The following is a 16,436-nucleotide window of genomic DNA, read 5'->3' on the forward strand; positions in this document are numbered from 1 at the left end:
CACCTGTTTCAACCAAATTACTCAACAGCTTTGACTATATGAGTCCGGCCAACGATGCAGAGCGGCGCTGCATCATGGACGCTCACTTCCAACATGAATGCCTTATAAATTAAATACCAAAAAAGTAGGTCCACACTTCCGCACGCATGTATTCTGTTTCAGTATGTCCATTATTGGGAGGTTGAGGCAGTCAAACCTGAGCAGCTTTTTGTCTTCAAAGAACAGAGAGCCTGCTATAAAATATGGGAAATTATTCATACCATTGGGAGTAATCGCACATTACAATGAAAAGACACATAGATATGTAGGTAAAATATATTATAATTTGTCTACACCACTGACACCACTATGTTGAGGTCAGCATCGTCCAATACTAAGGTCCCTTTTCACCAAACTGAAATTCATCAGAGGTTGAACAATGAGTGAAAATAAAAGGCGGAACCTTGGTCCAGACTCAAGACTCCAAAACCATTGATAACAACAATAATAATTGTAAGTAAGTTATTAAGTTATTATTATTACTACTACTACTAATGCTACTACTACTACTACTAGCACTACTACTAATAATAATTATAGTCGTAATCATAATAATAATAACAATAATAATAGTGACAGAGTTTTGCTATGCTGAGCTTCACTGTTGCTTAGGCAGTGCATTTAATGTCTCCATGTACTCATCATCAGCCGCAAGTGAACAGTTTGAGGGGGTCAGCTTTGATTTTAGAAACGTCAGCGCCAACATGACTCGCAACAGAGAGACCCAGTCATGTGGCAGTCTGGACTACAAGTCGGTCAGTGTTGAGCCGGCATCTGGTGATGGATGTCTCCATCGTGTGGTCGAACAGCGCAGGAGTGAACAGACGTCTCACTCTGTTGCTGGTTCGCTCAGCCGTCAAGTATCAAGTCAGTATTCAAGTATTATTCGCATCATGAAGGATGGAAAGGATGGCGAGGCCTTCAGAGGTCAACCAAAGGACCAGGCAGTGGCTGTCCCTCTATTTTTGCGCCAAGATTCCCAGATACCAAAGCTCATGTACAACATGGACATTCGGCACATAAGTGTGGTTTACTTCACGAATCATGTTAACAACAAAATAAAGCCACATGCTGGTAAGTGATGTAAAAAGCAAATTCCATTTCAGGGTGTAGCAGGAAATATGTCAATAAAACGCGGCAGTTCAAGATGTCAACCTGCCTACATAAATATCCAGGTAACTGCTCTCGCACTCATAGAGAATCTCTGTGCTCACACAGACGAAGCTACGTAGTTACGTACGGCTACAGTCGATATTTGACGAAGTGAGACGTCCTCCTCAGAGCTGTTCTCCAACAAACAGTCTCCCGGTGCAGTGTTCCACCCGCTCTTTGTCCCCGACCGACTCAACAACCTCTGCCTTCCCCTTTAAGATGATGTCGCGTTTCATTCCGTCTTATTTATCGACACCGTGCAACGTCGGCGGGCAGGAGCGTGGACTGAAGGCGAAGCAGCCGCTGTAGAAGCGAGACGTTTAGCTGCGACACCGGCATCTCCCGGAGCGAGCGAGTCCCGGTGTGTCCACCATCGACCCCAACAACAACAACAACAGCAGCTGCTGTCCGGGACATGTCCTCCCAGGGTGCTGACGGTTGTCCAGGAGCTGTCCAGGATACACGGTGAAACTACTCTGGACGTTGGAGGAAACCGCTCAACGACGTGCAGTGGGGTTATATCTTGAGAGGTAAGTGAGAAGTCACCTCTGGTTCCATTAGCAGGTGTCCGTTTCCAGGTGTGTCGCACTTAGTCTGTGTCTCAGGGTAACATCCCCTCCACCGCCTCATCCCCCTCATTCAGCAGCTCTTATGTAAGTAGCCCGGTGGAATTTCTCTGGGCAAGACTTCCTGTGCAGGAATTCCTGAGCCCAGCATGTGCACCAAGTTTACCTGCAGCTCTTCTTCCAGTCCAAGTCCTTCAAATGAAACTACGTCACCAGGAAGAGCAGGTGCTGCTGCCCCCAGAGAGCATGATGTCATAACTGGACTGCAAGAATGCTGGCCCTGGCAGATCACCTGTTTTGAGTATTGTTTTATTCTGACCCTAGAAGGACAGTAGTGGGCCACAAAATATGCCTCGAGAGTAAAACAAGCATCAGCTTTTTGGCAACTCATCTGTGGAGTCATGCCCTACTAGTTTGAAGATGTCCACCCCTTGACCCTGTGACCCCCATTTCATTCCTTCAACCACGCCTATGATTTACTCAGATAAAAACTGCCACCAATTACTCGATCAAAACTGCACCTGACCACTAAGCCAATCTACTCTCATGTTTCAGGGAATTTCACAGTATTGTACCTCAATATACTTGGATGCAGCCTCCCGAACTTTTTAGGGTTAATAAGACAACTTTGTGACCATTGCAAACAAACCTAAACACTGTCCAAGTTGCATGGTGAACAGATGCTCTGTTTACAGAAGAGTCTCCTTTATCTGGAAATGTGAGTTTAAACAGAATATGCTAGCATCTCTGTGGTTCCTGTCTAAAAACACACATGCATCTTGTACTCACAGCACTCTCCTTGAGGTGCAAACATACATTTACTTTCAAATCTTCGATTGAGCTCACTTTCATCTCAGTTTTTTTTTCTATTCTAAATTATTGACATCGATAGTGTCTGTTACCTGGGAGGCAGCCTGTTGAATATCACAACTTGAAACTGTAATCTTTGTGATGTCGACATGAAATAGCTGTTTTTAATTCATTATTGTTTTTAAAGCCGAAGCGTTATACTTATGTTTAAGTCTCATGTGCCCACATACAATGACGTGGTGGTCTGGCTTCGGTCCCCAGGCCTTGAATTTGTCCCACATTCTAATGACAGCTCCTTCAGATCACTTTGTCCAACCACTTTTCTTTTGCCTCCCCAGAATATTCCCACATCTCTTCTTCTACGTTGGGAAACCCTGCGTCATCGTCATGACATCACCAGACTCTCCCCCACTAGTCTCTCCGTCCCCATGTCCAGCCCCCCCTCCATCCATCCCCTCCTCCCCGACTCCTTCCTCCCCAGCACCTTCCACCTCCTCTCTCCCTGCTCCACCATCACTGCCCCCGACAGGAGAGGTGATGGTTCTGGCTCTGGGCAGGAAGAAGCAGAGGGTTCTGATAGCTCTCTCCATCCTGCCCAACTTTTTCCTTGCTTTCCTGCTCTCCTCCGACCCCCTAATCACACTCTCATCCCCACACCACTGCCACCTGCCACTGCCCTCGCCGGATGTCCTGAATGCCTCCATTCCTTGGGAGAAGGGTGACAGACCCGGGGACAGCGGCGGTCCCTCTCAGTGTAAACAGTATGCCAATGGCAGCCAGTCATTGGTGGTGAACTGTGAGTCAGGCTGGGACTACAATGTTACAGAGGGCCTGAAGAACAACATCGTCACTGAGGTGAGTACCATCAGGTTCTGTGAGAAGTAGTGATGAGTATTTTTTTGGATACCCTCTTGCCACAATGTTCCAAGGTCAAAGATGGTTCCAGCATTCTTTAGTTGGCTCTCAAGATGCCGAAGTGTGAGCCCATGAAGCATTTTTGGACCCTGGCTTAGGTAAATCACGAAGAAATTGTTTTGACTTTGAGCGAAACACAACCATTGCATCTGTTGAAAAAAAGGTGCACTTCAAGATCAAGAACTTAAAGTCTGTTTTGAAGATCTATACGAGCTATTCACAAGATATGTGGAGAGTCGTTGAGGTGACCTTGTAATCTGTAAAAAGTTGTTTGAAGTCCTGTGTGTAATATCGATTTCATTACTTTTGTGTTATGTTTAAAATTAGAATGCCATTATTCTGTCAGATGTGTGACATACTGTATGTATGTCGCTAGAAATTATTACGTTGACATATCGTCTTATTTCAGGATCTTTCTGAAATAATTTTTTAAGTGTTATTCGAACTATTCTCGTCTTTTTGTGGCCTGATCATCTATTTTTACTTGTCGTGGGCGCCACACCCAAATCTCCAGTCACTGGTCTCAGGCCAGTTTCTCCACCCACACCAGTGTAGTCCGCTGTATTTGCTGAAGCCAGATAGAAAACTGTGGTAGAAAGAGGATGTATTCGTCCATTCTTCAGTTTACACAGTATTCTGCCATTTACACACTCACGCAGTGAGACACTGGTGTTTCTCTGAAGTCGGTTTTTAGCTCAGGATGTTTTTGTCCTCCTCTGCTGCTGTCCTGACAGTCTCTGGAGGAAGCAGCGTGGCTTCTGATCAATAAATCGTGTCACATATGCCATGTCAAACTCAGGCTTGTCTGACTGTGCTGTGGCACCTCTGTATATATGTAGACTGTAAATCTAACATTATAATTACCAGTAATAATACATTTATGGTGGAAGCATAAAAAGCATGCTCTATCACAAAGGCATAACATAAAGCCAGACCTTCAAATCATGCAAAAATGAAAACACTGTTTCTCTCCAATCGTCAAACAAGCGTCACCTCTTTACACTCTAAACCAGACTGGGGAGTTCTGCAACCTGTTTGATCGCATTTCTTGTCCAAACCTTCAACAGTACTCGACGCTGGTGTGCTTCTCTTTGCACGACTGTCCCGTGTTGTAGTGGCAGTGTGTTTTGGCAACGGGACGACTGATATTACTTGACAGGCATCTCTGTTTCTGTGCTCAAGCTCCAATTACGCAAGGGCTTTTTTAACAGGGCCCCTCTGCTTGAGCTCTTTCCACATCATTAAAATGATTTTGCAGACGGCATCAGTTGCAGAGCTCAGCTGCTCTTGGAACTGCTCAGTGCGACTAAACCAATGAAGGTGATTCCACTCCTTCGGTTTTGGTTTTTCTCCTTTGTTAAAAGCAGTGTGGTCGATGTGCCAAAATAGGTGGAGGCTATGACCTGTAGCCCCTTCATGGAGTTTATGGCAACTAAAGGACGGGCAGGGCCTTAATTTTGACAAAAATTGCCTTCAAAATCTCAAGTGAATCTTCCCCTGTACTTAAGAATACCAAGCTGAAATGTTAATGTGTCTGCAACTATTCCCTATTCTACACTTCCTAGTACTTTGAAACTGACGACTGAGGCCAGCACCCACTGCATTAATGCCATAACACCAGACTTAGACTTAGACTTAGACTTAGACTAGACTTCATTGATCCCTTTGGGATTACTCCCTCCAGGAAATTTACATTTCCAGCAGCAATAGAGGCAAGAAAGGGCATGCAGTCAGGAAGAGCATCACACAGAGAATAAAAAAATAAAAATAATAATAATAAAAAATAAATAAATAAAATTAAACTGGAAACTAAATCACACCTGGTCCTGAAGCACTGCTTGTTGTTTAAGTGTCATATTGCTTCCCCTGACTATATATCTGCCCAAAGACTAGAGTTGTGTTGATGTCAACGGTGATCACATTTTTCGGAGATCTTTTTTTTTTCCATCCACCCCGGTTTCCTGTCTCTCTTTAGTGGGATCTGGTGTGCGATCGTTACTGGTTGGTCCCAGTGGAGGAGGTGTGTTTCATCCTGGGCATAGTGACTGGCTGTCTTGGACTGGGATTCGCTGCTGACAGGTAACACACACACACACACACACACACACACACACACACACACACACACACACACACACACACACACACACACACACACACACACACACACACACACACACACACACACACACACACACACACACACACACACACACACACACACACACACACACACACACACACACACACACACACACACACACACACACACACACACACACACACACACACACACACACACACACACACACACACACACACACACCCTACTGTTTGTGTCACAACATCACCACTCTCCCTGAATGTTTTGTTAAAGATTAGAGATTGCTAGTCTCTCACGCAAACTCTCCTCACAATAGTGTCGAGTTTGTGGACAAGACGCTAAAAATCATGTGTTTATTTATAGGTCAAATATGTCACACTTTGTGAAGCTTCAGAGGTATCACACTAGATACTGTTGTTGTACATGTGAGGTGTTCAAAGACTAGTATTAGAATAAACAAGTACTACAATGTTCAATTTTTTTGTTTGTTTTTGTGGTCTAATTCATCCGAAAGCAAATATTCTACTGTTTTCTCTGGGTTTCTCTGGTTTTGTTCTGAAAGCACTGTTATGGTAAATCTCTATCTTGTCTCTTGTATTGATCCTCTTTTTGCCCCTCCTGATTTTGAGGGTAAATTATATTACATGGATCCAGTGGGTTTATAGTCTTGTTATTGTAACTGTTACATGAAATGTTTCAAAAGGATCCAGTTCATGTATTTAAGTTGTTGTTTTCTGAATACAAGTTTGAGAAACCACTTGACTGTTGAGTTGAACTTATACTTGAGTGTCTAACATTTATAATGGGCCATTTAAAACGACTCCCCTGAAACATGTAATTATGTTTGGGTGCATCTGCTTTGGTATAAGTTATTAGATATTAGATGTGATTATGATGGTGAATGTTACTGTCAGTTTCATATTTACTCTGTTCATGCCTGTGCATTGGCTCCATCATGGCTGCCTAGTCAACCTCACACCGTTGTTAAAGGAATCTGCTGCAAATGCGTGCAGTAAATGGACAGTCAGTGCATATGTCTTTCCCTATACACAGCAGGTCTTCTTCCTATTGTTCTTGTTTGTAGGTCACTGTGTCAAATGTTTTTATGGTTCATTGACCTGGGCTCAAGATCACACGGTTCCTGGTCCCTCAGCCCTGACAGGACAGTTTCACTACTGCTGCTCAGCTGGACTTACATCACCACAAATGTTTGCTGAGTGTCTGGCGAATGCCGGTTTACAATTCTTTGAGTGTCATGTTGTTGAAATATTGTGGAGTTTATTTTTTTAATTTCCATATGAGCCATACATGAAATGATAAACAGTACGACACGTTTACATATTATTCACAAACTCAAGTTGTGTCTTAAATACAGAAGAGCCAGGAGTCAGAGTATGAATTCAGAGGGGGCAGAATTAATAAGCTGACGGCCTGAGCTAATTTGATGGCTAATTGAGCTTAGGACCTGTTGGTGAAGACGAGCAAATGATTGCTGCCTGTGGGCAGAAAAAAATGGAAGCGGAACAAAACAAATTTGAAGCCTTGATGAATCTGTCTTCTGCAGCGGAAGCCAAGTTGATGCTTAACCTCAAGGTCGATATTATCTGCTCAAAAATGTACACCACTGTATTTTGCGTTTTGTGTTACCCACCATAATATAGATGAAATATTTATTGTTGAAATTGCTGCCTCTTAATCAAATGACGTTACTCCAATGCACATGACACTCGGTGACTTAATGCTGCGTCCAACTGGGCACAAGAGTTGCTCACGGCTGTGTTCGACTGATGTTGAGTTGGGCTTCTATATCTGTTTAAACCTGTGGTAGTGCATCACCCCTCTTCCTTAAATAGATGTTAATCTAATGTTGGTAAGGAAGCATTGGTTATTTTGGTGCAGAAAGATATAAATAGTTTTTCATTCTTTTATTTCATTCTACTATTCATGGTTCTTAGATCTGATCTAATGCTCCCTAAATAGCTCACTGTAACCCATGTTTTAGGGAATAACTTCCGGTCCGACCCTTTTTTATCCTGTGGATTTCAGAAACATCAACTACAGATGTATACCCTCAAACTCTAAGCCTTCCATGGAAAACATTTAACTAACCAAAGCACAATCGCAGTGAACGGTCCTTATCCAAACAATGACATGACGAAAGCAACTGTGTACAACAAACATAGGCACTAGGAAAAGTACTATTCCAGAGCAGAGCTGGTTAGACCTGCCAAAAATTGCCCTCAAGTAAGTAACAAGCTTAAAATGCTAATGACCCAAGTTGAAGTAAATATACATGACTGAATGTTGATTCAAGAGTTACAAAGCATCAGTGAAACTGACTATGAAGGACTGTGTAAGGACTTTTTTTCATTTTCCATGTACATGTTGCCACAGTGCATTCGCAGGTGGAGCTTGCCACCGCATGTATTTTATGATTAGATGTGGAGTTTTGTAGCCTGAAACGGTCACTGTTTGCTCTGACATAAGAATACCCTCCAATGCATAGCGCTGTATACTGTATTCCAGCAATGTGGCGACATGGGTGTTTTTCTCGGACCAAGGAGCAACTGGCTCATGTCAGCCATCACTAATCCACCGAAGATGGTTACAACATCATGGTTCTTATTTCAGGTTATGGATCCCCAGTGATGAGCCACCAGGGAATGAAAGTGATTTGAACAAAGATGTCTAAAAATAAAAGCAGAGTCCTACTGTATTTAAGTATAGCAGAAAAATTGCTGTATTTTCAGGGGGAAATATACTGAAATGAAAGTAAAAAGTTGAATTCAAAAATGCAAATCTTAGATGTACTAAATTATAAGACAACTCAAGTATTGGTAACAGAGTAAGCAGGCTTCTAGTCAGAGTGGCATCATGACAAACATAAGAAATTGGATAGCGCCCTGAACATTAGATTACATGGCCTTCATTAATCTTACAGTGGGGAAATTCAACCATGTGCCATCAAGCTGGTTTCCATGAAAAGGGTGTTTCTTCATCCTGGCAATTTTGCTGAATTAGATCAAAATTGGTCCATTGTCACGTCCTCCTGGATCCGTGGTTTTGCGATTGCGGGCTCTATATTTGATCATATTTGATTGGTCGACATGGAACCTGCTTTTACTGGTGGGATGTCTGACGCCGTCGACCGTCTACACACATCTGCCTGTCTTTTATTCAATCTAATCATGAGTTGCAATTTGAGCATCATGCTAGTGTCACTGCATGTAGACAAGAAAGAAAATACATAATAAAAAATATCCCTGTTTTGCTTCAGACTGGGTCGGTCCAAGTCTCTGCTGACCTCACTGACCCTCTCGGTGGTGTTTGGCGTGCTGGTGTGTGTGTCGCCTTCCCCTTCCATCTTCATCGTGATGCGTTTCTGCCTGGCAGCTGCAAGCGCAGGTGTCTTCCTCAACTTATACATTTCACGTGAGTATTCACAAAAGAGTGTCTGGTGTTTAAGAAGTTTGTGTTAATGACCAATGTGTTGGTTTTATAGTGGTTGAGTGTGAGAGAACTGAAGTGTTGTTTAGCACATGGATCTTTGGAAGAATAGTATAAATATTTTCTATCTATGTTTTCATCTATGCAGTCGTCTAGCCTCATAAATGTTGAAAAGATATGATGAAATGAAAAAACAACATTCTCAGAGAGGTAGCTCTTAAAAATTAGATAAAGGCTTTAGATAGATATTAGATATGAAGTCAAATTTTGGTACTGCATGAAGAAATCCTTTGGCTATCTGTTCCAGAAATCTGAACATTTGGCTTGGACCTGGAGAGTATCCAGATTGATTTGGCATTATGGGTGGAACCAGTCCAGATACAGGATTTCGTCCAATTTATTTTGGGCTGTTGTATGAAGCATGTGATGGGTCTCAATTCCAGAAGCATTTCTGTTAAGATGTCATGTTCTGGAATATTAAAATGGGCCAAAACAGCACAAGTGTTTTTTTCTAGTTTAAGTGGAGAAAGTGTCTTGTTTTCTGCACCTTTCATGATCGTATTTGAGTCCAGGGAGACGACAGATGGAAGCAGATCAGGTATGAAAAGATGACGGATGTTGTGATGTGCTTCTTAGGCCTGGAGCTGTGTGAGCCGTCTCTCAGGCTGGTGGTTACCATCCTGGCCGGGCTGATGACGGTCGCCGGGGAGCTGTTGCTGCTGGCGGTGGCACTCGGCTGCCAGTCTTGGAGGGGTCTGCTGGGAGCAGGTGCCGCCCCTCTGACGCTGTTCCTCAGCTATGGGTACGCTCTGTTTAACCCATTTATATCCAAAGTCTGACTTTTGAATCAACTTTAGTGAAGCTAAGTCAGGATTTGACAACCTTATCTTTGACTCGACTGTGATCAAACACTTCCTTTCATTCAAAGCGGGCGGCATGTTAAGTACTATGATATAGGATGAGGGTTAGCTGCACATTTGCATGTGAGCAATGTATGTGAGGGAAAAACAGATGATGAATTTCATCTGTGTTGGAAGGTGTTTTTAGTTGAAAACTTCTCGTGCAAATGTGTCCGATATCAAATTAAAAACCTTTTTAATACAACATATGTTGAGTAGGATCACTTACTGATCCATTCTTTTAGGAAGCTCTGATGTCATTTTGACCTGTGAAAAGTTTGACGACAGTCATGCTTGTAACTTTGTCTGAAAGGCCCTTCACTTCCTGCGCTAGATCTCAAACCGCCAGCTCAAAGCTCTCAGCCCGAGAACTCCATTCCATTCCAGTCACTCATGGTTGTTGTGGTTTTCTATGCCTCCTTTGACAGGAGCTTCTCATCTCAACACCACAAAAGATGTCATTTCAGCCTGCTCATTCAGAGGTTGATATTCTGGCCAGACATGTATCGCACCTGCTAACTAGTTGCTTAGATCTTTATACTGAGTGTTCCGTTCACCCAATAGTGAAAGTCTGAAATACTGCAAACCAGTCGTGCTGGGAGGTCTGACGTTCATGAAGCTATGCAATATTATACAATGTTGATATTTCATTTTAATACGAACTGAACCTTTTTATATTAATCTGCTTATTTGTTACTACAACAATAACCACTTTGTTTTTATTTAATTCTTCATTAATTTCTACTTTCTTCTTAAACTGCTATAAACGTGTTTTAAATTCCCAATAAAATGGAGGCTGGAACAAAGGATGGTGGCAGGAATCCATTCATCTTCCTTAAAGGTCCTCAGGCCGCTGAAAGCGACTCGCTGAAAGCTTTGTGTGATTATATTGATCCCTGTCCCGAGTCACACTGCGGCTTTTAACTCGTGTCAGAAAGTATTACAGCTGCTTTGTTTAAGGTCTTCCATCACTGTGAGACTCTGGCTGCAGTCCTGCAACCAAATTAGCAAAGATTAACAATTGATTACTGGAGATGCAAAGGACGCGCAAAAGGCTGTGTGTGAGAGAGAAGTGCTTGAATGTGCTTGTTTATTTTTCAAGTTGCTGAAACATTGGTGATCGCTCGGGATAATCCTGGGTCAATGTTCGCAAAGAGTCAACCCTAAATCTATAATGTCTTGACCTTCCTGCAGGATTCCTGGAGTCTTTCCAGAATCTCCTCGCTGGCTTCTTCTGTCGGAGCGATCTGTTGACATGAACGTCTTCACTGACAGAAGAAACTCCAACAGAGATGTGAGGGATGATGAGAGCTTCACAGGTGTGTGTCTGCTCTAACTTCACACTGATGATCCTACAGTGAGGTTTCCTACAGGTTTAGGTGGCGGTGGTGGACCTGAACTAGATGGATGGATAAAGAGATGTATTTTTACATATTCATTTATTATTTATTTTTAATTTCCATTACATTATTGAATAAGGTCAAAGACAAGAAGAGCACTTGGTTTATTTATGGTGTCCCTTACAGCTCTGAAATGTGTCAGTTATTTAAAACCATTCCACTTTTATTTCCTGTTTACTGCAGAGCTGGATTCCGAGCCGGCGCCCTCCTCTCAGCCCCACCTGTCATTCCATGAGCTGTTCCACAGTCGGAACATCTGGAAGAACATGTGTGTGCTTGGTTTCACCTCGTAAGTCACTTTGCAGTCATGAATTTACGAGCTGCCGCGCCGGGCTGGGTCCTCACACACCCAGTCTGGAGAGGCTTTTGACTGGCTGCACGTCACCTCTGGGACACAGGTGATAGCTGACTGTGATCTTTTGTCCTTGTCCCTCAGATTCATCTCTCACGGCATCAGCCACTGCTACAGCTCTTTCCGAGGTGACGTCAGAGGGACGGCGCCCAGCTTCTACTGGACGTATCTGCTCTCCGTGTGTGCAGGAGGCGGAGCCTTGCTGTTGCTATGGGCGACGGTCGACAGGTGCGGCCGCCGCGGCATCCTGCTGCTCTTCATGACAATGACGGGCCTGGCGTCTCTGATCCTGCTGGGACTCATGGAGTGTAAGCAAGTTTTGAGTGATATTAGCAGAAGCTGACTGTGATTCTCAAAGGTTAACGTAGAATTAAAGGATTAAATGCGTTAAATCCTCACTGGAATGACGGTCATTTTCACAAAAGGTTGTGTGCTGCTTTGTGTTCAACTTGCTTAGGTTAACTCATGGAAAAATACATTCCAATCCTCTTTGTGTTCTGGTACTCAACTGAGGGAACTCACTCTAGTCTTTGTCTCCTCCTAGTGGCTAAAAAGCAAAATGCGAGAACTTGGATCAGCTTTAACTACTGGTCGTTGTGTTACTTACAATAATAGTTGTTGACTTGAGGCTGTGTTGTTGTGTATCTTCGTTGTGCACATTAGTCAATTTTGTTTTTCTTGAACTTGTGTTTTCATATTTGCTATTGTTTCATATAGGTGTGTGTTTTTTATGGGTGTTGGCTGTGGAACTGCTGTCGCTGATGTCAGCGTGTGCCCAGGGCACACTTGAACCTTCCTGGTGACATTTTGGTCAACATGTCTCGATCTGAGGCACCGCAGCACACAGGAACTGGCAGTTGACCAAGCTGTGCCTTTCTGTCTGTTTCCTCCTTCAGATCTGAGTGAGACGGCCATCACAGTCTTCTCAGTGCTTGGTCTCTTCTCCTCGCAGGCCACCGCCTCCCTCTGCATCCTCTTCACTGCAGAGGTGATGCCCACCATCATCAGGTACCAGCTCAAGTACAATACCATCCAGCATGATCCTTCCTCTTCTTAATAATGAGATGATGTAACCGTCATCTTCCACTTCCACCAGTACTGATAATAATAATAATATATCCTCGTGATTCAACAACTGGGGTTTGTTTTGTACTGTAAAATGATGGCACAGTAGAGTATTTATAGTACAAACAAAGTTATTTTTAGTTCCTCAGAATCGAGTCACCACTCCAGACTCAGATCAAACCCACTTTTTCATGTCACTTACCGCTGGACTTGTGTCTTTCTTCTGACACAAATGATGAAGGGGTGTCACTTTCACCGAGACTTTCCATAAAAGTCACTTCCTCATCTGTGTTCCAGAGGCAGGAGGTGTTGTGTGGATAAATATGTCTGAGGAGTAATCCGCTAATCTCAGAAGTGTCTTGGTCCTCTGTCCTTATAAAAGTTTCACCATTTCCTGACTGAGCAGGGAGGACATATCCTCTGACATCTATTATTCATGACCCGACCGGAAGTGCTCTGCTTAAGCACATTCACCCTGGAGATAAAGCAGCAGCCTCATTCACCACTTTTTGAGGTGTTAATGTCTGAAAGGTGTTTCACGTCAGGAGTTACAGACGTCATTTTTTTCAATCTTTGGCAGTCGTGAGTCTGCCCACGACTGCCAAAGATTATGTTGGTAATAAGCGTGTTACTACTTAGTAGATGAATGTTCAATTCAAATACTTAACCACAGAGTTAAAGTGACAAAAGTGATAGAAAGAGAGCACTAATTTTAATATTGCTGATGTTGTCCAGAGGGACGGGGGTCGGCGCTGTCTTGGCTCTGGGTTCCGTGGGCCGCCTCAGCTCGCCGCTAATGGACCTGAGGAACCACTACGGCTACTTCCTGCATCACGTGGTCTATTCCTCGCTGGCGCTGCTTGCCGTGCTGTCCATACTGCTGCTGCCCGAGAGCAAGAGGAAACCGTTGCCACAGACGCTGGCCGAGGGGGAGCAGTACAAGCGCCCACCACTGGGGAGGAGGAGGCGGGACAATGTGCCTTTGCTGGCTACACCAAATCCAGAGACCTAAAGGAGTTTCTTGAAGATTCACGGATGTTATCTTCTGGTTTGTGGAACACTCCCATTGAACTGTCCACATAAGGACCAGGCGGTGGTGTGAGGAAGGGAGGGGTCAAAGGGCTGCTCTGTCATCCATGGAGGACCAGGTCGGCTTCCTAACATATCATCCTCAAGTCATTCCAAACGCTGGCGGTTTGGTTTGCTGCCTTTTCTCTTCAACTCACTGAACCTCCACAATCTTCTCACTGAAACTCACAAGTGGTACTAGTAGAGGTACAAGTGTCTTCATCTTCGTCTTCTCCATACATTTCTGACTCTCCATCTGACACACCAGCACACCTTCACTTCCGTGTGTGAAAAGACTTTTAAGCAGACGTGTTTTGCTGTTTGTCCCGTTGACCCCAAAGCGCGTCATCATTTAAAGCGATGTCACTTCGTGGTGTTGGAGAGTGAGTCTTCTGTTCTCATGTGAGAGCCTGTTGTCTGGTGTGAAGTAGAAGTGGTCCAGTCCTTGTCCTGCTTCTCGCCAACCGTGTAGTCCTTGTTAGTTTTGATGAATCGGTCAACAACAGACAAAGAGGATTTGAGAAGGAAGGAGCAGTGGCTGATGGGTATTTATTTTTCATTTATTTGCCCATAACAAAAGTAACAATACTCAAAATGTTTTTATGTAAATTTGAAGTAAAATCTAGGAAAATACTCATTACATTTAGTTCGGACTGTTATGAACCTGAAAATGGTCCGCCAGACGCAATACTGATGAGTCAGCAATAGTTGTCTTACAATGTGCCGTCATCAGTTTGTGTCCTGATAGAGTCACAACAACAGTTGGATTTTTCACGCTTTATTTTTCATTTGTAAATATCCTCTCTGACTTCCATGGCAGTTTGGTGATAAGCAGATGTTGTGCCTGGAGATCCACGTGTTACGTTGAAGACAAGGTTCCTGCTCTGCGATGAGAGGATTCTGGCCTGGAGCCAGAGTATTTATCTTGTTGTGCTGTCGTTTATTGCCTTAAAGTGGCGGCCATGACGCTTCCCTGCTGAAGTATTAAGCTAATTATTAATCTCAATGACGCTTTGAGGCATGAAACCTTTTTTATGAGGAGAGCGTCACCAAGTTCTGCTCTGCATGAAGTACTGAAGGGCTTTATTTACTCAATACCTCTCTGGATAATCAAATAAACTATTGGCAAAAGCAGACCAGGCTCTCACTGCTTCGACCGTAACATTACGACTGCCCACCTGATCCTGTGTAGATCCTACTTCTGATGCCATGTGTGTCTATGATCCATTGTGCTCTGTAGTGTCGGAGTCAGCTGATAGGTCTATTAGATTTGGTACCGGTACACCGGCACAGTCGGTAGTTAACAAGGTACAGGTTTAGGCACAGCAAAGTTTAGATGGTGCTTCATGTGACTGTGACTCTTGAAGTCAGTCTTGCTCCGTGAAGCCAAAATGTCAAGTGAGATTTCTCTAGCGACTCACCATTCTACATGTTGGGCTTTAAAATGTCTTGTGTCAGTGACATGTTGAGATGTCAGAAACATTTGGTCATTACTATTGCATTTATTTGATGTCAGTCGTTCAAGTGTTTAAACGTCAACCTGTATCCGATTGTGGACGTATGAGTAGCAATGTCTTATTTCCTAAAGTGCAACTGTCCGAGGAACACGCGACGATCGCACAGTCACTCTCATTCTCTCTCACAAAGTCGGAAGTACACGACCGTAAAATACCTGTTTTACTTTATGACAAAACAAATTAATTTCACACTATAAATTCCTAGTTATATTGAAGTTGAAACACACATTCTTGCTCTGTCTGTCTGTATGTTCAGATTTTGTGTTGCTGGAACGTTCCCTGAGGTGAGAAGGGGCCCGGTGACGTGGTGCTGTGGCAGCCAGCGAGGGCCCAACACTCCTCACTCTGTGTTCCAGTGCTGATTTTGCACAAGTCATTTTATTACATATGCTGATGTTATAGATTATGAATTGAAGGACTGATGATGTCAGCTTTTTTTAAGGGAGAAGGGGGGGGTTACACTCAACACTGATTCTATGTATTCACTGGGACGTTCTTCAACACTAATGTTGGCTGATTGGTGCGATGCAGTTCTTAACCTCAGTTCATGTCTGACAATAAAACCATGCATTTTGGACGGGTGCCTGCTGACTCGTGCAATATTTATTGTCACTGCTTCTGAATCCCTACATGGCTGCGAGGTTCAGGTAGGTCATGGACTGTTTCACTGTCTTGGGAATGGAACAATAAAAGATTTTGGAATATGCTGTATGTTAATGGTGGATCTCAATTGGGGGAAAAAAAAGATTTAAATGCGAAAGTTTTATGTTTAGTTGGTAGTGGCTCATGTTGGTGGTTTAATATTTGATTCCAGAATTATCAAGTTTAACTTAAAACATCAAAGTCAAAGTTCATTTCACTCACTGTCATTAGTAATTATCATGAACACGTCCATTTCAAGTCCCTAACATTTATGTAAAAATGAAGGCTTCATAAAGGAACAGTGTTGCTGTTTTGTTTTGTTTTTTTATCAACACAAATACATATTATAAATAGGTAGGTAGGTCAGCTTTATTGTCAAATACGCTACAGTACAAGACATATGGCAAGGATGAACTATCTGTAAATGGAGACTGGTGGGAAAATGTATGAGTGCTTCCAT

The 16,436-nt window shown here is 43.3% G+C and overlaps 1 protein-coding gene across 1 annotated transcript; it reads left to right on the forward strand.

Moving 5' to 3' along the window:
• Positions 1 to 1,291: 1,291 nt before the first annotated feature.
• Positions 1,292 to 16,043, forward strand: slc22a17 (solute carrier family 22 member 17). Its single transcript, XM_053858599.1, has 10 exons — positions 1,292 to 1,721; positions 2,906 to 3,422; positions 5,458 to 5,561; positions 8,864 to 9,018; positions 9,670 to 9,835; positions 11,127 to 11,251; positions 11,516 to 11,621; positions 11,769 to 11,992; positions 12,581 to 12,692; positions 13,485 to 16,043. The coding sequence occupies exons 2-10, from the start codon at positions 2,955 to 2,957 to the stop codon at positions 13,759 to 13,761; spliced, it is 1,737 nt and encodes a 578-aa protein (XP_053714574.1). The 5' UTR covers positions 1,292 to 1,721; positions 2,906 to 2,954; the 3' UTR covers positions 13,762 to 16,043.
• Positions 16,044 to 16,436: the final 393 nt, after the last annotated feature.

Source organism: Synchiropus splendidus, chromosome 3, assembly GCF_027744825.2.
Source record: "Synchiropus splendidus isolate RoL2022-P1 chromosome 3, RoL_Sspl_1.0, whole genome shotgun sequence".
Lineage (NCBI taxonomy): Eukaryota > Metazoa > Chordata > Actinopteri > Syngnathiformes > Callionymidae > Synchiropus > Synchiropus splendidus.

Excerpts from the sequence above, each read along its gene's own strand:
- slc22a17 (XM_053858599.1), top strand. The coding sequence starts at position 2,955 with ATGACATCACCAGACTCTCCCCCACTAGTCTCTCCGTCCCCATGTCCA. Across the intron at positions 3,423-5,457 it reads AGAACAACATCGTCACTGAG|TGGGATCTGGTGTGCGATCG; the intron begins GTGAGTACCATC and ends GTCTCTCTTTAG. Across the intron at positions 11,622-11,768 it reads TGTGTGCTTGGTTTCACCTC|ATTCATCTCTCACGGCATCA; the intron begins GTAAGTCACTTT and ends CTTGTCCCTCAG.